Below are 21,227 nucleotides of genomic sequence, written 5' to 3'. Positions count from 1 at the left end.
AAATAAGAATATTAAGAATTACATAAGTAAAAGATGTCAACATTATGGGTAAATGCATATAGGGACTTATTTATTAATACTTATTATTATTTTATTTATTATTTTTTTTTTTTATGATTCTATGTTATCTGCTGGGCAAGGATTGGTATAACCTTTCTACAGCATAACAGCCAACTTATGTAATTACTTACATATTTACTATTTACTTATTTACTTATGTAAATATGTAAATAGTTATGCCTAGGAGGATAACTATTTACATTCTCCCACTGTGGTGATACCTATCCTTATGGTGCCAAGGAATTTATTTTGATTGTCATCTGTAGGCTGAGTGAAGTGTGATGTGTATTTGTATTATGATATAATTATCCGGTTTAATTTTCTATGGGATAGTCAGGGTCAGCAGCCTGTTAACTATATTTATTATTATTATTGTTTTCTTTTTAGGGCTTGAATTTGGATATCCGAGTTACAGTGCAGTCAACAACGAGCCTTGTCTGAGCGTAAAACCACAGAAATGGGTATGCATGAGACATTCTTTTAATACTGGCTATCTGCCCGCTCAAAGCCCCTGAGGAAGTAGCAGAGTGATGACCATGTGAAAGAATGTAATTTTGTTCCCTAATTTTTCCTTAAATTACCTTAATTTTTCCTAACTGTACCTTATTATTTCCACTAACCTATTATTTATTATTTATTAACCAACCACTGCTAGCATACCAATTGCTAGTCAGACAGTCAGGCCTTAATGATTGAAATGCCTCCTGCCCTAAATAAAAACCATAAATCAAATAAATTTTATGCACAATACTATTAATGTGCTTATAATGTATAATTGTTAAACCAGCAATAGCATTAATGCCACATTAACACGAAAGTTTATCCTTCACAGTGATAAAAGACTAAAATTAGTGGTTAACAATTATAAATATATGTGAAATATGAGATATAATAATGAGTTAAAAGTGGAGCAGTAGTGGAAAATTAAGAATAAATAAGATGTGACAAATGCACCTGAGCGTGCAAAGTAGCAGCAAAGGATGCAAAAAAGATTTATAAATGTATGGAACACTCAACTGACTTACTTATTAAAACACACACACGTCAGAAGAATTCAACCAACATATAAAACATGTACCATTATAATATTACGAGCAGTATCCAAAGAACAAAAATTACCAATAAAATGGTAGCCATTAGTAGTTAAATCTTAAGTTATATTTTACAAACCACATTTCAAAAAATCTCTTCAAAGAAGATTGACATATAAGATTCAAGAAAGGAAAAGTTTAAATGGCATGTTTATTATTAAACCTTCCTTCCCTCCTCTGAATGTTTTCAACAAATATTTTGGCATAAATATTTCTCATACACCAAATGATGTTTTATCAGAATCACCTTGATAATGCAGATCTCTAAAATGCAAATTTTTCAGAGGAAGTAAGACAACTTTTGAAAATAAGTAAACCCTCGCTCTCTCTCTCTCTTAATTTGCTACATATTGTACAAAGAAAACTTATTAAAAACTTTTATTCCTTGATCATCTACTTAATTAATGAGATTAGTTCATTAATTTGAATCAGGAAACCTAATTCAAATTAATCAACTTTCTTCATGTGGAAGAACAATAGCACTGATATTCAAAACCATGTAGAAATTCAGTCACACTTCAAACAGAAAATCACAACTTTTACTTTCAAAATACAAATTACAGTGTTAAGGAAAGCTTCATTACCTATTAAATTTCCAAAGCAGACGTCCATCAACTTAATTTATAATACAAAATAAATATTACATTATCATTACTTACCTACTCCATGATACTTGGGCCATGAGTATCCTTGACTACCATGATAGCTGAATTCCAGAATTCTCTATTTCACCTTTCTTCCGAAAACTACATTGATATCTTTCTTTACACCATCCTCTCATCTAAGGGGTGGTCTGTCAGCTTTCCTTTTCCCAGTTGAGATTATGATAAGGATTTGATGGATGTGTCTTCCATCATCTGTATGGATAGCATGTCCAGCCCATCTTAATTTTCTTTCCTTTATGACTTGACTTATTCTTCCACTTCTATATTTCTCCTTTAGTTCATTTTATGTAGCCTTCTCCATTCTCTAGTGATTTTATCTCGTTTTGGTTCAAAGATTGTTCTTAGAATTCTATTTTTGAATGATTGTAACCTGATCTTGGATTTCTTCGGAAATGGCCAGGTTTCGCATTCATAGGTTACAGTAAGTAGTATTATTGTTCTGTATATCTTTATTTTCAAGTTCCTAGATACTTATTTTAAAATTCAGTTTTCTTAAACTGCATAAAAGTATCTATTTGTACACTGAATCCTAGAATTACTATCTTCTGAAATATTATTACATTCATTCAGAATACTTCCCAAGTACTCGAAGCTTGACACTTTCTTGACTGTTTGATTTCCAGTGTTCAGATTGGGATCATCATTATTCTTGTATTCTTGTTCTTGTTTCTTATTCTTATTCTTGTTTCTACTAAGTTTAAGGTATTTTTGTTTTGTTGTTTATTTTTAGGCCAGTGAGATTAGCTTTTTTTCGAGCACTATTAAATTAGAGATGAGGCCCTGTATATCATCACTGACCAGGAATATGTCATCTGCATATGCAAAGGCCTGGGGTTTAGTCCATTCAGGTGCACTCCTTTCCCTGTCTCTTTCACTTTTCTTATCACTTTTTCCAGAGCCAAATTTAAGAGCAAGGGTGAAAGTTCATCACCTTGTTTTGAAATCCTGTTGTGATTTCAAAGGGGTCGGATATTTCATTTTGTATTTTGACTGTTTATTGATTCTGCCATGCAAATTTTTGTTATGGTGACTAGTTTCTTGGAGAATTCGAATTTTAACATTGTAATTTCAAATGCAATTTTTCAGGGAAATTTGATACATTATCATTAACAGTTAAAAATCACTGCATTATTTTAATAGCATTCTATTTCTGTCAATAGTTGACATGCTCTCTGACCAGTAGCAATACCAATGAGAAAGAAGCAAATACTTCAAACTTATAAACTGTGGTTGGAGACTATTATACAACTGTAGCTGAGCACATGTAAGGCAAACAGTACAAAGAAAACTAATAAGTAATAAATAAGTATGAATAATTATGAAAAGAATTATACAATTAACAACTTAGTAGATAATAATGCAAATTAGTTATGGGTATAAGAGACTAATTGGCATAAAACAACAAATAATTAAGCGTATAACCAGTAAAATAAAATATCTTTAATCACAAATAGATACTTGTAGCTTTCGAGGCTGAACGTGCCTCTTTGTCAACAGAAATGGAAACTTTAGGATAAAATTATTCTAATGGATACAGTTGTGCGAGCAGCGAGGCGTGCGAGGGCATGAGGTAAGCCAATCAATCATTAAATTGATGTTCATTGTTGCTGCATGTACATGAGTAGTTTTTCTCCAGTCTAGCTCATTTAGACTCAAAACGGTTGCCTCTCAGATGGGGTGTAGTCTCATGCCTTTGCAGCGGTTCATGGCTCTCGAATTACACATTATATTGAGTGACTCTAACCAGAGGCGGTGGTGAAAGTGTCAGGAGTGGTCAATTACTTCATAGTCACGCTTGGGATTGAGGTCGTGGTGGGCAGACCAGAAGTGTTCCATGATTGTGGCCTGGTTGGTTTCAGCAAGGCGAAGCGCTCTGTCGTGTTCTTCATGCCACAGGCTGCCAGCTACCACAGTTTTATGGGTTACCAAAAATCCATAAGCCAGGTGTTCCTCTCTGGCCCATAGTGTCCTGCTGCAATGCACCTACGTATGAACTATCCAAATATATTGCACGACTCCTCACACCTCTTGTAGGAAATACCACCCACACTCTCACTAACAGCGGCGACTTCATTCACCTTATTAAAGAGCTCTCAATTTCTGACAACGCTGTTATGGCATCATTTGATGTAGTGTCGCTATTTACATCAATCCCTATCCAACAGGCCGTAAACTGCACCAAGAGGCTCCTTGAGTGTGACTCAAACCTTCCTAACAGAACATCACTGTCCACTGACGACATCTGTACTGCCCTCAACCTGTGCTTGTCAGGCAGCATCTTTACCTTTGAGGATTCCGTATACCAGCAGGTACATGGCACTGCCATGGGTGCTCCTATTAGTTCCGTTGTGGCCAACATCGCCATGGAAGATGATATTCCTGAACCCACCAGTACCTATTACAACATGGTGCAGATACGTCGATAACATCTTCACCGTCACCCCACATGGCTCTGAAACAACATTGCTAGAATATCTCAATTCCCTGTCTGTGTTCATCCAGTTCACTCTAGAGTTAGAAGTAAATGGATCTCTCCCATTCCTAGATCCTAGCAAAACACGTGGGCCCACATTTGGAAACCTCAGTATACCGAAGTCAATGTGGTGCAGTCAGTTCCCAAACTACAGATCCGGTAATGCTCCTAGTCATCTCAACAGCACTGCCCGCACTCTATTCTCCAGGGCTTGGAGCCATTCCAGCACAGATGAAGCTAGGCGCAACAAGATTTCTAGAGTGAGGACAGACTTGATTTATAATGAGGACAGACCTGGCTTATAATTGTAGCTACCCAACCCACAAATTAGACAAGTGCTTATTACAAGCACAAGAGCTCACAGTCCACCCGAGACCACCATCAACTCGGGACAATGTACCTACCGCGTACATTCCCTACTATCCAGGAATGTCAGGCCAGATCTCAAAAATCCTCAGAGAATACCGCATAAAATGTGTGCAGCTACCTGGTAGAAACTTATGTTCTCTAGTTTCCAATGTAAAGACCCGGTCACCCCTCTCTTATGTAGCAGTGTAATATGCTGCATAACCTGCAAAGATTGTGACAGCTGCTACATAGGAGAGACCTCGAGACATCTTCAAGACTGCCTTACAGAACACGACAGAGCGATTCGCCTTGCTGAGAACTGACTAGTCCGCAACCATGGAACACTTCCGGTCCACCCACCACGACCTCAATCCCAAGCGTGGCTACGAAGTAATTGACCACTCCCGACACTTTCACCACCATCTCTGGTTAGAGTCACTCAATATATTGTGTACTTTGAGAGCTATGAACCGCTGCAAAGGCATGAGACTACACCCCATCTTACAGGCAACCGTTTTAAGTCTAGATTAATGGAGAAAAATTACGCACATCCATTCAGCAACAATGAACACCAGTTTAATGATTGATTGGCCTACCTCGTGCCCTCGCATGCCTCACTGCTTGCACAACTGTGTCAGTTAGAATAATTTTATCTCTAAAGTTTCCATTTCTGTTGAAAAGGGGCACGTTCAGCCTCGAAAGCTACAAGTATCTATTTGTGATTAAAGATGTTTTATTTTACTGGTTTATTTGTTATCCTATGGATTCCAGTACAACAGGCCCATTTATCCTGGCATAAAACAATGGAGGACTTAAGGTTTAGTTTAGTTTTTATTAGCATCCAGAAGTAAGAATGTCTCTCAAAGAGATTAATGGAGGATTGCTGAAAAATATAGTTCCTTTTAACGTTGTAGAGAAAAAGTGCCATTTTCTATATTATTCAAAGAGATAGCTTTTCTGGAGTCGCTCACAAATCATGTTAACATAAAAAAGATTTCTTACAATATTGATTCAATTAGATCTCAGCTGTCAACTATAAATAATATTACCTGTGAAGCCCATCCAATGCCACTGATAAAAAGACTTCTCACAATTTTCCCACTAATGGAGGAAACAGAATGATCACTGCTCAAGGATGTACACTTAGAGTCCATATTTCCAAAATTGTATTGATTAGTTTTTTTTTGGTTTGTATGTGTTTTGCAATTTGAACAGCTTGGGTTATTACTCTGAAGTTGGCTTGAATGAATTCCATTTTTGTGAGCTGTAGATGGTAGAGAAATTGCTGATGAATAACTATTATTGTGAGAAATACATTCTTTCACAGGACAATGGTGTGTTACATCTATTGTACCATCGTAGGATGGAACCTAAAAGGAAATAATTGCAAACATTTTAAAAAATGGGCAAAAGTATTTATATGACAATTTTAAAAGTTATTCTACATATATAGAAGCTAATTTAAAAGTATGATGTGCCGAGTTTAACCATTTCTGCTCAAACATTATTACAGCTGAGTACCCTGAATCCAGATTCCCAAGATCTTACATTTCCTATAATCCAGCATTTTTTTGGGTCTGCTGTGATCTCATATCATCAAATAGTATAAAATAAACTTAAATAAGATACAGGTGACCCCCACTTAACGCTGATAATTCGTTCCGGAAAAACAAAGCGCTAAGTGAATCCGCGGTAAGTGAGCGCAGCATTCCCATAAGGTAACATATGTATTTGTAAATTGCGGTCGATGCCATAGGATATTTCCTAATAAATAATAAACGGTAGTGAAAGATGCACAATTGTCGGTCAAAATATTTAATATTCAAATATTTGTGCATATAAAATATTCTGCATTACATATGTATATAATTATGTGGTAACTACTTACGTATCAAAATTAAACTTCAAATTCCAATTAAAATCATGAATTTAATTGATCTAAATTGATTTAATTTAATTGATGAATTTAATCATGAAAAATGTGTCGATTTTGGGTTGAACTCTGGCCCTCTTCCAAATAAACTAAAAGGGGTATTAATTTTAAATCCCCTGCAGTTTAATTACCACCCAACAATAAAGTCACCCGATCCTTCCCCGCTTTGAAACCTGGCATGTTTTTTGCTTCTTTCAATATGAAACTTCTTTTAGGCATTCGTTTCCACAAAAGTCCTGCTTCATCTACATTATAAACTTGTTCAGAAGTATGACACACAATATCCCTCTTCAATAATTTTTAAGAAGTTCTTTTTTGAAAGTTTCGGCTCCTTCATCTGCACTTGCGGCTTCTCCCTGGATTTAAAATCTATTCAACCAGCCCTTACCAGTTTTAAATGGATCCATATTTTTTTTAGGTGAGTTTTCTTCAGATAATCATATTGGCTAATCTCTCTCTCTCTCTCTCTTTTTATAATATTTAACTTAACTAAATTCTGCATTGGAATATTATCTTCAATAAAATTAGTTAAAGTTCTTCCATTTCAATCCTAATAGCCGGCCTAGCCCTAGTTGCTTACAGTGGAACAGCTATCTTTCCCGCTGTTAAAACTAATTCTTTATTTTTTTATAATTGTTCTTACAGTTAAACTTTGCAGGTCCTAAATTTCTCAAGTCGGCATGGGAAACATTTTAATGCTGTTTTTCTATTCATTTTCAAGCTATCGACTCCATCAAATGAAACGATTTCGTTAAATATGCCAAAAATGCAATCTGTAAAAGAGCATTATAGTGATCTGTAACAGCGTTATAGTCAGATACGGGTTATAATATAAGAACAGCGTAAAGCGAACCGCGTTATAACGGGGGCCTGCTGTATATGAAACCATTCATAGAAAAGCAAGGTGCTGGGGAATTCAAGAACTGCTAGGATTCATCATGAAACAAATAAATACATGGGCTGTGTTAGAGTAACTAAGAGAAAGAACAGGTGCATGTATATTTTATTTATTTACTATACTCCTAGCATATACACCAATGCTAGGAGTATAGTAAATAAATTCAATGAATTTGAAGTGCTGCTCAAGACATCAAAGGCAGATACAGTTGGGATATCAGAGATGTGGTGTCGCACACATATAAGGAATGCAGAATTTGAATTTAGGAAGTATAATGTGTACAGAAAGGACAGAGAGGATAGGAAGTTGAGGAGGGATTATGCTGTTAGTTAGGAAACTTAAAATCTAAGACACTCCACTACTTGATGGCTGGACAGTGCAATGTTGAGTCTGTTCAGTATGACATACGTAAGGAGAAAACAAAAATAAGAGGAAAAGTGTGTTACAGGCCTAATGACTGAAGAGTACAATAAACAAATGTACAGAGAAATAGAGTGGGCTGGTAAATCAGAATGTCTTATAATGGGGGATTTTAACTTTCCAGATATTGACTGGAACTTGTGGTTGGTCACTCACACACTAGCAAGACTTCCGTGGATTAATTTGATGACTGTTTTCTACAGCAGCATGTTCGAGAGGGAGTAATAATTTTGATCTGATTATCAGCAATGATTATTCATGCATTAAGAATCCACAGATAAAGGAACCGCTCTGTGGCAGCAATCACAGTGTACTGACATGGGATTTACTTAAAGATATAACTACCATTAGAGATAAAGGGAAGAGATATGGTGGTCTTCGACAGTTTAAGTTTTATAAAGTGGGATGAACTGATGAAATTACCAACAGCAAATTCTAAATGGGAAGCATTGAAGGAATTAATCTTGGAAGCTATTAGGCCTAAATGTATGTCAGATGAACTAATGAGACTTGTAGCAGAGAAGAAAAATGCATAGGATGCATATAAATTATCAGGCTACACAGAAGCCTATGACAGATATAACCTAGTCTATAATAAAGTCACAAAGGAGGTTAGGCAAGCGAACACAGATTATGAGAAATATCTGGCAAAGGATTCAAAGAAAAACAGCAAAGACTTCTTTACTTATGTAAACTCTAGAAGAAAGGGGATGAACCAGATTGGTCCACTTGATATCGATGGTTTGACTGCTGATGATCCTGCTTAGGTAGCTGACAAAAACTGAATGAGTATTTTGCATCTATATTCACACATGAGGAATTCTTTAGGGAAGTAGAATCTTGTCTGATCAAATTTGATTGGATACTAAGATGTGGTCACAAAAGAATTGGTGAAAAAATAATTTTGATATCATATACTTGGATTTTAGAGAAGCTTTTAATTCTTTGCACATGGAAGATTACTATACAAATTTGAGTAGTATGGTATTAAGGACAAGTTGTTACAATGGATAAAAAGATGGTTGAGTGGGAGAAGACAGAGAATGGCAATCAATGGATGCTTCTCTTCTTAAACTAATGTTATTAGTGGAGTCCCCCAGGGTTCGGTGTTAAGCCTGGTGTTGTTTTTTATATTTATCAATGATACTGATGAAGGTATATCACGCTTAATGTCGAAGTTTGCAGATGACACAAAGTTGGCAGGGTTGTTAATGACAGTAATGTCAGTGCGCTACTGCAACAGGATTTTGAAAATTTGGGCAGGTGAGCTGAGAAGTGGCAACTGAAGTTTAACATTGACAAATGGCAAGTATTGCATATGGAGAGAAATAACCCCAGAGAAACACACCAACGGTGTGGTACAATGCTTAGTGTGGTAGAAATTGAAAAAGACCTGGGAGTAATTGTGCAGTCAGATATGAAATTTTCTGAGCAGTGCACACAGGCGGCCAGAGCAGGTCATGGGGTACTGTCAACGTTTAGTAAGGAAAAGAAGTGATTATCTCTTTGTATAAGGCAATGGTCAGGCCATGCCTTGAATACTGAAAACAGGTCTGGAGGCCTCATTTTAGAAAGGATGTAGAGTTGCTAGAATGAGTACAGAAAAGGCAACAAGATTGGTGAGAGGAATAAAGGGATGCTTACCAAGAAAGGCTTAAGTTCTGTAATTTGCAGCATCCGGAGACTAGGCACCTGCGAGGTGATCTCATTGTGGTATATAAGGCCTTGAATGGGTTCAGCAGGTTCAATTCTGATGGGATTCTTCCTCTTGCCCTGATTACGAATCTGAGGGGGGGGGGAATATATTCAAATTGAGGAAAGACAGTTATAGAATAGATGTGCAGAAATTTGCCTTTAGCCAGCGGGTAGTTGATTGTTGGTACAAACTTCCATCTGTTGTTGTGGAAGTTGATAGCTTAAATAAATTCATGGAGGAGTTGGAGAAATGTTTAGAGGGAATGGATGTATGAATGTCCCCCCCCCCGGTTGATGCTAAATAAGCTTGCTTTCTTGCATCGCATGCCTCACTATTACTATATTTATGAAGGTACATCAGGCTTAATGTCCAAGTTTGCAGATGATACAAAGGTTGGCAGGATTGTTAATGACAGTATGTTGCTGCAACTGGATACAGAAAAGTTGGGCAGATGTGCTGAGCTGAGAGGTGGCAATTGAAGTTTAACATTGACAAATGCAAAGTACTGCATAAGGTTAGCGGTACTCCCAGAGTAACATACCAACTGTGCAGTACTACACTCAGGATAGTGGAGAATAAAAAAAAAACCTAGCCATAATTGTGATTGTGCAGTCAGATATGAAGTTTTCAGAGCAGTGCTGACAGGCTGCCAGAACAGCTCACGGGGTCTTGTCAATGATAGACAGGAACGTTGCTAGCAGGGATAAGGAGGGGATTATCTGTCTGTATAAGGCAATGGTCAGGTCACACTTTGAATCTGGAGGCCTCATTTTAGGAAGTATGTAGAGCTGCTGGAATGACTACAGAGAAAGGCAATGAGATTGATGAAGGGAACAAAGGGGTGCTCTTACCAAAAAAAGCTTTAAGTTCTGCAGATTGCAGTGTGTGGAGACTAAGCACTTGCGAAGTGATCTGATTGAGGTGTACAAGGCCCTGAATGGTTTGAGAAAGCTGAATGATGATGGAATTCTTTCTCTTGCTCAGATTATGCACTTGAGAGGGCATCAATTGAAATTGAGGAAATACAGTTGGAGAGTAGATGTGTAGAAATTTGTTTTAGCAAGGCATTTGGCTGTCTCTCATGAGAGGTTACTGTTACCTAAACTTTGTCAATAACTCACATTTTTTTAAATGGTCTAGTAAAACTAAAATGTAATTACTATATTGATGAAGGTATATCAGGCTTAATGTCCAAGTTTGCAGATGATACAAAGGTTGGCAGGATTGTTAATGACAGTATGTTGAAGAAGATCTGCTCACATCAAGTTTAAACCTAAATCAGTTTCAGCACTTTCTTCAGTTTTCATTGCATATTTACTGAATTTATACAAGCATTTTAGTACCTTTACAAGATTATCATTGAGGCATTTTTCCACACCAGAACTCTAATATCATGAATAGAGTTCTGATGTTTTGTTAGTTTCAACAACCAACAGAATGATCTTTTTTTGTAATACAATGACATTCTAGATGACTGGCAAAGTATGGAAGAAAATAATTTATTTTTGTTCAAGTATAATATGCTGTATAAAAATTCATCTTTACTATTCGATATTTAAAGTATGAATTGAATCTAAATTTTGCACTTCTGAGGCAGTTAGAGGAATCCACTATTACTGATTTGTTAATGCGAGCATGGCAGATGTAAGTCAAATAATTCAAGCAAAGCATACTTACAGAAACCAAAGCCGGAGCTTGTGGAGAAATAATTGGTACTTTTGGACATATATTCTCTTTATTACTACCTTGTAAAAAAGAGATAGGCCTCCTACAACAAATAACGAACAATACAATGTAACAACTGAATCACATTCATACTTAAATTTATTATATACTATACCAGTGTTTTATATATAATGAATTTTATATAAAAGCGTGGTCTGTGCTTGTTAACAGGGGAGACCGCTGCTACAAGAATGGGATACACCGAAAGTGATTCTTGCACTACTTCTACTGGAACGTGCAGCAGCATGGAAAGCAAAGGGATGATTGAGTGGGAGAAGACAGAGAGTGGTAATCAATGGCTGCTCTTTGTGGAATAATGTTATTAGTGGAGTCCCTCAGGGTTCTGTTGGGTCCACTGTTGTTTTCTGTATTTATGAATGATATCGTTGATGGTTTACTGTCAAATAGAATTCCAAAATATTTAGCTAGTTTTATATTACTGATTACTATTTTTTCTCTCACATTAAAATAATTTCCTAAAATATTAATAAACTCATTTTGAATCTCTAGTGATAAATATGAAGGTTTTTTCCTATCAGATGAATGTTCAATTCTTAAAATATGTTCTTTCAAAAAGGGGGGGGTCATCATTTGATAGCAACTCTACCATTTCTCTAAAATTTCCTTTATTTGTAGAAAATATAGATTTGTCATGTCTACAAAAAGGAAGATTCTGATGAGCCAGAAATAAGATTACAACTGAAAGCAATGAAAAACATATCTCAATTTCTTTCTTTCTTTATCCAGTACTGTCTAATGAATGTGGTCAATAGTTTGTTGAAACTTCAACCTTGCACTTAAGGTTTTCCACTTCTCCAAGCATGAGAGATGTCGTTCACTATTTTCATGGTTGAAATTGAAATCAAGAGATGTTATTCACTATTTTCTTGGTGGAAATTAAACCCAAAGGTTTAATTTCCAGCAAGTTTTAAATCCCGTGATAAAGTTGGATGTTCCAATTTCTTTATTCTCTGATGAAAATAGTTTGCAGTAAAAACAAAATAAATTTCCTGATGAAAAATTTTCTACATTTGGTAGTGTCTAATAAAATCAAGAAGTTGTTAGCTGTCAACATTTCCCTTTAATTTTTACTTCTGTTCATTAAACAGTACCAAAAGGTCCATCCTTATTTTTAAAATATTCACTGCCTTTCTTAATAAAATAAATTCTCAAGTTATCTGGTACCAAGATAGGCCAAAATGTGACGTCGGAATACTTTAAAAATATGTTTATTTCCTCTTCCTTTTCAGAATCTCCTAACTGCTCATGTATATTTTCACTAAATTCTTCTCCAATAGTGGATGAATAACTTTCTCTGTCAGATCCTCTTGAGAAGATGACTCGTACTTGCTCTTCTGATTAATCATGCTGAATATCTATTGCACAAGATGAAACATACTTCAACAGTGGATCCAGACATTATTGAATAACTCCTCTTGCTTTCTTTACTTTTCTCTGTTGAAATCCGCTGGGTCGATTTTGCTTCATTTTATACTTATATGTAGGGATCTATATAGAGAAGTTCATTGAAAAATGGAAAATAACTGTAAAATGTAAAATAAGTAGAAATCAAATGAAAAATGAGTTTTCGGGAAATTAGCATTAGAATGGCATATGATGCAAGTTTATATAGCATTGCCAAAAAAAAACCACCCCTCCCATTTCACCCATCCATTCACTGCAAATGTTTGTCTAGTTCTGCCTTGAACTTATTTAAGTTATTGACCTCCACTACAACATATGGAAGTTTGTTCCAACTATCAACCACCCGCTCGCTAAAGGTGAATTTCTGCACATCTATTCTACAAAATTGTCTTTCCTCAATTTGAATTTATGCCACCTCAGGTGAGTAACGTGAGCAAGAGGAAGAATTCCTTTAGCATTGAGCTTGCTCAATCCATTCAAGGCCTTATACACTTCAATTAGATCAACTCGCAGGTGCCTAGTCTCCAAAAGTGGCAATTTGAAGAACTTAAGCCTTTCTTGGTAACACCAACCCTTTGTTCCACTCACAATCTCCTTGCCTTCTCTGTACTCGTTCCAGCTCTACATCTTTTCTAAAATGAGGACTCCAGCCCTGTATATAGTACTCAAGATGTGGCCTAATCATTGCTATATACAAGGGAAAAATCAACCCCTTATCCCTGCTAGCAATATTAGTCCATGAAGAGCAGTGTCCATTGATAACCACTCTCTGTCTTCTCCCACTCAACCATCCTTTTATCCATTGCAGCAACTTGCCCTTAATGCCATACTGCTCCAATTTGTACAGTAGTCTTCCATGTGCCACAGTATCAAAAGCTTTCCTAAAATCCAAATACGCAAAGTTCTCGACTTTATGAGTTAATTTGTTCCTAGCACGTGCTCATAAAATGAAAATTCGTAAAGTGGGAATTTATTTCCCATAGACATAATGTTAAAAATAGAGGTTACGTTACCAACAATGAAATTAGTTAGCTAATTAGTTTATGTTTAAACAATAATTGATTTATCCAAAGGAATAAAAACGTAGCCTGTAAAATCACGCAAGTTATACTAATAGAGAAATTATTTATGAATTACAAATGTTAAAGAATGTTTATTCTTCACCATCATAATAGACAATGCACACTCGTTAGTCACTCATTATTGGCTTGGCACTCGATTTGTTGCACAAGTTGTTTTCTTCAGAAATGCATCAAGAGGAGGCATTTATTTCCAAGGTAATCTTCTCTTTTCTTTTTAAATTTCAATAGCATGCATAAGCATTTTTTAATGGAACGCACAAATTGCAACTAACATGATTTGATCAGAGCAACAAGTTTACGAAGCTTAAAAAAAAAAAAGGAACGAAGAGAAGATTCTGAAAATTTATTTATGTTTTTTATACAACTGAAGATTTCAGTAAAGGGGAAACACATTTCACCATAATAACATAAAAAACCACACAATTCCAGCTATTGGTATTTTTGCAAATGCAGTAACATGGAGTTCACTACCTGTTTATAACTGACTGCTCTAACAGAAAAGCCCAATAAACTAGAAAGTGCAAATTGTTTTTATTGTTTTTATGGCAGTGACCTCCAGAAATGTGCTTTAGAAAAATATCACAAAGCCGTTGTTGTTTGTTTGTTATTTGGTTTTTAGGAGCATTAGCAACTAAGGCCATATTGCTCCAGGGATATGCGGTGGTCATTCCCTGACCTTTCCACATCCTCCGTATTTGGTGGGCACAGGCTCGAACTCCGGTCTAATCAAGAAGCGTGTGCTATGCACTGCTGCTCCGGCCCACCTGGCTACGGAGGCGCCACAAAGCCGTTCAAAATTGGTTCTAATAACAGAAAATATGATAACGATGAAAGTGTAGTGCATTTTAATGATTTGAATTGGTAACTAATACAATTTACACTATAAAAAGGACCTCATAGACAGTTATCTAGCAAAAATTTCAACTTCTGAGGGAATGGAACAAATTACCAAAAAACAATTTGTTATTGGGTTAACATTACGATATTTCCACGATATGATGGTGTCTCTGGAACGGATTAATATTGTTGTTGTTGTTATGTTGTTGTTATTTGGTTTTTAGGAGCATTAGCAACTAAGGCCATATTGCTCCGGGATATGCGGTGGTCATTCCCTGACCTTTCCGCATCCTCCGTATTTGGTGGTGACGGGCTCGAACCCCGGTCTAATCAAGAAGCGTGTGCTACGCACTGCTGCTCCTTCCCACCTGGCTACGGAGGCGGCTAGGATTAATATTGTAAAGCGGGGTAAACTGTATTGTATAGCTGCGCGTGTATCTTGAAATGCAATATTTATGAATGTTTAACATTCATTTTTTGAAATCAATGTTCACATTTTCGATTTTGTTGATATTTGATACTTGAAAAAAAAAAAAAAAAACTCGTAAACCCTGGAACTCGTAAAGCGGGAACTACCTGTATATAATATCAAAATTATTCTTTGCATCCAATTCCTTTGTGACCACATCCATATCCAATGAAATTTGTCAGACAAGGCTTCCCCTTAATAAACCCATGCTGTGTCTGAACTATAACTTCAGTATTGTCTAGATAATCCTGCATCGCTTCCTTAACCAGCGGCTCCATTATTTTATCTGGAACAGAAGCTAGACTAACAGGTCTGTAATTACACGTAATTACAGACCAGTTAGTTTAACTTCTATTCCGGGTAAAATAATGGAGTCACTGGTTAAAGATGCATTGCAGGATCATCTAGACAAGACTGCAGCAATAATTCAGACAGCATGGGTTTGTTAAGGGAAAGTCTTGTCTGACGAATTTGATAGGATATTATGATGTGGTTACAAAGGAACTGGATGCAAAAAATAATTTTGATATCATATATTTGGATTTCAGGAAAGCTTTTGACACTGTTGCGCATGGAAGACTATTGTACAAATTGGAGCAGAATGGTATTAAGAGTAAGTTGCTACAATGGATAAAAGGATGGTTAAGTGGGAGTAGACAGAGGGTGGTAATCAATGGGGGCTGCTCTTTGTGGACTAATGTTATTAGTGGAGTCCCACAGGGTTCGGTGTTAGGTCCACTGTTGTTTTGTATATTTATCAATGATATTGATGAAGGTATATCAGGCTTAATGTCGAAGTTTACAGATGATACAAAGGTTGGCAGGGTTGTTAATGACATTAATGGCAGTGTACTACTGCAACAGGATCTAGATAATTTGGGCAGATGGGCTAAGAAGTGGCAACTGAAGTTTAACCTTGACAAATGCAAAGTACTGCATATGGGTAGAAGTAACCCCAGAGAAATGTACCAACTGTGTGGTATTATGCTTAAGGTGGTAGAAAATGAAAAAGACCTGGGAGTAATTGTGCAGTCAGATATGAAGTTTTCTGAGCAATGCAGACAGGCTGCCAGGGCAGGTCATGGGATTTTGTCAATGATATATAGGAATTTTGCTAGCAGGGAGAAGGAGGTGATTGTCCCTCTGTATAAGGCAATGGTCAGGCCAAGCCTTAAGTACTGCGTACAGGTCTGGAGGCCTCATTTTAGGAAGGATGTAGATTTACTTGAGCGTGTACAGAGAAGGGCAACAAGATTGGCGAGGGGAATGAAGGGATCCTCTTACCAAGAGAGGCTTATGTTCTGCAAATTGCAGTGGCTGGAGACTAGGCATCTGTGCGGTGATCTGATTGAGGTGTATAAGGCCTTGAATGGGTTGAGCAAGCTGAATTCTGATGGAATCCTTCCACTTGTTCAGATTACGAACCTAAGGGGGCATAAATTCAAATTAAGAAAAGACAGATGTAGAATAGATGTGCGGAAATTTGCCTTTAGCCAGCGGGTGGTTAATTGCTGGAACAAACTTCCATCTGTCGTTGTGGAAGTTGATAGGTTGAATAAATTTAAGGAGGAACTGGACAGGCATTTGGAGGGAATGGTGTGATTTTTTTTTTGGCTGATGCTCCATAAGCTCATGCACTCGCTTTCTTGCATCACATGCCACTACTACTACGTGTCACCCTCTGATCCCCCTTTGTGAATTGCACATCTCCAGTCCACAGGGACCTCCCCTGAGTACAAGGAAGCTTTCATTCATAATTATGGCTAAGGGTTTGCTTACTTCATTTGATGCCTCCTTTAATATAACTGGATAGATCCCATCCACCCCAGGTGCCTTCCATAAGTTTAACTTCAACAATTTCTCCTCCACTTTGCTCTCAGTTATTACAAAATCACTTAGCTCTCTGTCAGAATTTAATAAACATCTGGCCCTCTCCTCCTTGAATAACTCCTCATGTGTGATTATAGATGCAAAATACTCATTTAGTTTGGCTATCTGAGTATGATCATCTACAGTCAAACCATTGACCAATCTGATTCATCCCTCCCCTTTTAGAGTTTATATAAGTAAAGAAGTCTTTGCTGTTTTTCTTTGCATCCTTTGCCAAGATTTCTCATAATCTGCCTTCGCCTGCCTAACCTCCTTTGTGACTTGATTACAGACTAGCTTATATTTGCCATAGGCTTCTGTGTCGCTTGATAATTTATATGCATCTCATGCATTTTTCTTCTCTGCCACGAGCCGCATTAATTCATCTGATATCCATTTAGGCCTAAACTTTGAACAGTATTTCTTAGTTGGTATGAGAAGCCTAGTACCCTCCACGATTAATTCTTTGAATTCTTCCCATTTAGAATTTGCTGTTGGTAACATCATCAGTTGGTCCCACTACATAGAATTTAAAAACTGTCTCAGACCACCATAGTCACCTTTAAGAAAGCAAAAATCCTTCCCTTTACCCCTGTTGGCAGTTATATCTTTGAGTAACTCCCACATCAGCACACTGTGATCAATGCCACCTAGTGGTTCCTTTATGTGCAGATTCTTAACACATGAAGAATCACTGCTGATAATCAGATCAAGAGTATTAATCCCTCTGGTTTCCTCTTGAACATGTTGTTGTAGAACACAGTCATCCAATAAATCCACAAAATTCTTGCTAGTGTGCAAGTGACCAACCACAAGTTCCAGTCAACATCTGGAAAGTTAGAAAAATCCCCCATTATAGGACATTCTGATTTACTGGCCCACTATTTCTCTGCGCAATTTCTCATTATACTGATCGGATTCATCAGGTCTATAACACACACCTACTGTCATTTTTCCCTTTCCCAGTGCTTATGTCACACCACAATGACTCAACATTGCACTGTTCACCAATGTCAACTGGATGCACTTCCTTAGATTTTATGTATTTCTTAACAGCATAACCCCTCCTTCCTTCCTGTACTGTCTATTGTTTCTGTACACATTGTCTTCCCAAATTTCAATTCTGCACTGCTTATATTCATGTAGCACCACGTCTCTGATATCCCAACAATATCCGCTTTTGATGTCTTGACCAGCACCTCAAATTCATCAAATTTATTTACTATACTCCTAGCATTGATGTACATGTAATATACATACACCTATTCTTACTCTTATGTACCCTATCACAACCCATGTATTTACCTGTTCCATGATGACTCCCAGCAGCCCTTGAATTCCCAGTACCTCGCTTTACAGGCTGCTGCTCATTCCAATAGAAGCATTGCAAGAATCACTTTCACCTCTGCCTGTGGCTACCGTTAATCTATTAGTCTGTGAATCCCCCCCCAAGCTAGCAGGTCTCTGACCCACGTAACACTGCCTCGATAGCATCAGGAAATATTCTTGCACCTTTTCTATTTAAGTGTATCCTATCGCTATAGAAACAATCTCTCCTGTTAACACATTCGCTGCCGATCACATGCCAGCGTGTGATGTCGCAGCAGTATTGAAGAGCCGATCACGTGCAGGTGTGGGATGTGGCATCATTATCCAGTAGCCAATCACGTGCGGGTGCGGGATTCGTTAGACGTTAGTATGAAGTTCTCAACTTCAGTTGGCATTGTTTCTGCTGTGTATAGTTGTTTCGGCGTCAAGTAAAGGGTGTAAACTATATGTGGTGTTGAACATTTTGTTACATGACATGCGGAAAAGCCTTGTAATATGAGTTGTGCAGATGATAGTTTAGCAGGCCCGTCGCGCCCAAAAAGAAGAAAAGTGCAATATAAAAAATCCCTTACAGATGAAGAAATTGCAAAAATGTTAGAAGAGTTATCTGACATATATCCCAGTGATGTCAGTTACGACAATGACGAAGATTTTATCTCTCCAAAGGACCGGATTCGGATTCAGAAAGTGTAGATGAAGAAGATATTGTGGAAGAGGCTACACTTCCACAGCAGGATTCCGGTGAGTTGGAAAACGTCATGTGGGAAAATGACATAACATCGATGAAACAGTTTCGTTTTACAAAATTCAAGTCTTTGGTGCAACCCATGTCAGGTGATAATCCTATAGATTACTTTTGTCATTTATTGACCGACAATATCTTGGATGAAATAATTACAAAAACAAATGCTCGTGAAATACTTCTTCCCCGAGAAAATAAAGAACATTCTCGAATAAATGCATGGAAGGACACCACTAGAGATGAAACGCTGGTATTTTTTGGATTGATTTTACATATGGGAACCATTCAACTGAACCGCATACAAGATTATTGGAAAACAGATAAACTGTTAGGATTACATGTGTTTGCAGATAACATGAGCAGGAATCGTTTCTTATTATTATTGTGGGCCTTGCATTTTGCAAAGAATCCAGAAAAGAAAGAGGTATGTTCACGGGATCGCCTATATAAAATTCGAAAAATGGTGAATCTGTTCAATGCATGAATGTCGGAAATATATTATATAGGATGTGAGATTAGCTTAGATGAGTCTATGATATTGTGGTGCAACAGTACATTCAAAACAAATGCCATAAGTACGGTATCAAGTTATATATGATCACAACGCCTACTGGCATGGTTATCAAATTTCAAGTATATACCGGTATGTTGGATGATTCTGGCGGAAAAGGACATGCACAAAAAGTCGTCATGAACTTACTTGATGGGATGTTAGATGTCGGGCATAGCATATTTATGGACAATTATTACAATAGCCATGAACTCGCTAAGTGTCTCGAGACTGGGACTGGGATTTTAGATTTGATTTGATTTATTTAGGTTTTATTGGCACATTAGCAGCTTTGACTATAATGCGCCAAGACCAGGTCATATATATAAAAAATTTAAATATTCATTAATCTAACTAGTTAGGTCACCATGTCAAAATATATAATATAAAAGGTATAAGAGATAAATCAATAGAAAAGCACAATAAAATGTAAATTTTATATAGCAGTAAAAATGTTTATTGATTTTAAAAAGCTAAAAACAGCAGACACATGGTCATTGTCAGATAAAATCAGACTGAGTGTATAAGGCTCAGCCGGATGACTAAAAACGGTAAAATGTAAATCACGTTCGTGTCTAAAACGTGGACACACGGTTAAAATGTGATGAATTGTTAAAAAGGTGCCACAGTTCTCGCACATAGGATAGTCATCTGCCCTCAGCAGAAAAGCATGTGTAAGATGGCTGTGTCCTATGCGGAGACGAGCTAGAACAACTTCCTCTTTGCAGTTCCTGCGCAGACTAGACTGCCACGGTTCAATTACAGGCTTTATACGATATAATTTATTCGCAGTCTGTCTATTCCACGAATCCTGCCATTGGGAATGTATCTTTTGGTGTATTATTTGCCTGTAGTCTGTATAGGGGACTGACAGGCAGCTATTATTATTGGAAATTGCTAATTTGGCTGCGGTGTCAGCCAAATCATTTCCCTTAATCCCAATGTGGCTAGGAATCCAGCAGAAGCGGGTATCATATTCTGGGACTGGGACAATCAGAAGTAATAGGAAAACATTTCCGAAAGAGGTAAAAAAAAAAAAAAAGCTGAAGAAAGGGGAAACTTTATCAAGGTGTGCCCGTGGTGTAATGATTGCTAAGTGGAAGGACAGAAGAGATGTCAGTTACATATCTACAGAATACCAAAATGATATGGTGGAAATGCAGAACGAGGCGAACTGAAATCAAAACCATTGCCTATAATTGAATATAATAGGTTTACGTCAGGCATTGACAAGCATGATCAAATGCTTGCCTATTATCCTTGTGAAAGGAAAACCATTAGGTGGCCTACAAAAATATTTATGCATATTTTGCAACTAATAATGATGAATGCACACCATATCTATACTAAATATTCACACAACAAGATGCAACTTTATGACTTCCATTTATCAGTGATCAGATCTTTACTGAAACAGCCATCTGACCTCCTTCATACTGTGCATGATGTACCTGAACTGGAACATGTGCTCAAACTGCGGGAAGAAAGAAAAGGTGGAAAGATATTGAGGAAGCAATGTAACAATCTATATCTGCAGTGTTTGTGAAAGATCACCCCAGCTATTGCTTAGATTGTGTAAACATTATACATAAGTAACATTCTTACACATAGTATT

At 37.0% G+C, this 21,227-nt stretch overlaps 1 protein-coding gene and 1 long non-coding RNA gene across 2 annotated transcripts in view; both read right to left on the bottom strand.

Moving 5' to 3' along the window:
- LOC150078050 (uncharacterized) overlaps positions 1-5,757 on the bottom strand; it is a 40,585-nt gene extending 34,828 nt beyond the window's left edge. Inside the window, exon 1 of the long non-coding RNA XR_016547634.1 lies at positions 5,687-5,757. This is a non-coding gene — a long non-coding RNA (uncharacterized LOC150078050). The remainder of the gene's footprint in view (positions 1-5,686) is intronic.
- Positions 5,758-5,759: 2 nt separating this feature from the next.
- SAK (polo like kinase SAK) overlaps positions 5,760-21,227 on the bottom strand; it is a 220,575-nt gene continuing 205,107 nt past the window's right edge. The window contains exons 15-17 of the mRNA XM_090384442.1: positions 11,262-11,352; positions 5,866-6,007; positions 5,760-5,779 (exon numbers count right to left, since the gene is read on the bottom strand). Of these exons, the coding sequence (XP_090240568.1) occupies positions 5,760-5,779; positions 5,866-6,007; positions 11,262-11,352 (253 nt within the window). The remainder of the gene's footprint in view (positions 5,780-5,865; positions 6,008-11,261; positions 11,353-21,227) is intronic.

This window comes from Mastigoproctus giganteus, chromosome 11 (assembly GCF_048544385.1).
Source record: "Mastigoproctus giganteus isolate SK-2022 chromosome 11, ASM4854438v1, whole genome shotgun sequence".
NCBI classification, from domain to species: Eukaryota; Metazoa; Arthropoda; class Arachnida; order Uropygi; family Thelyphonidae; genus Mastigoproctus; species Mastigoproctus giganteus.
Note: the sequence above shows the minus strand (reverse complement) of the source record. Positions and strands in the feature narration are given on the sequence as shown.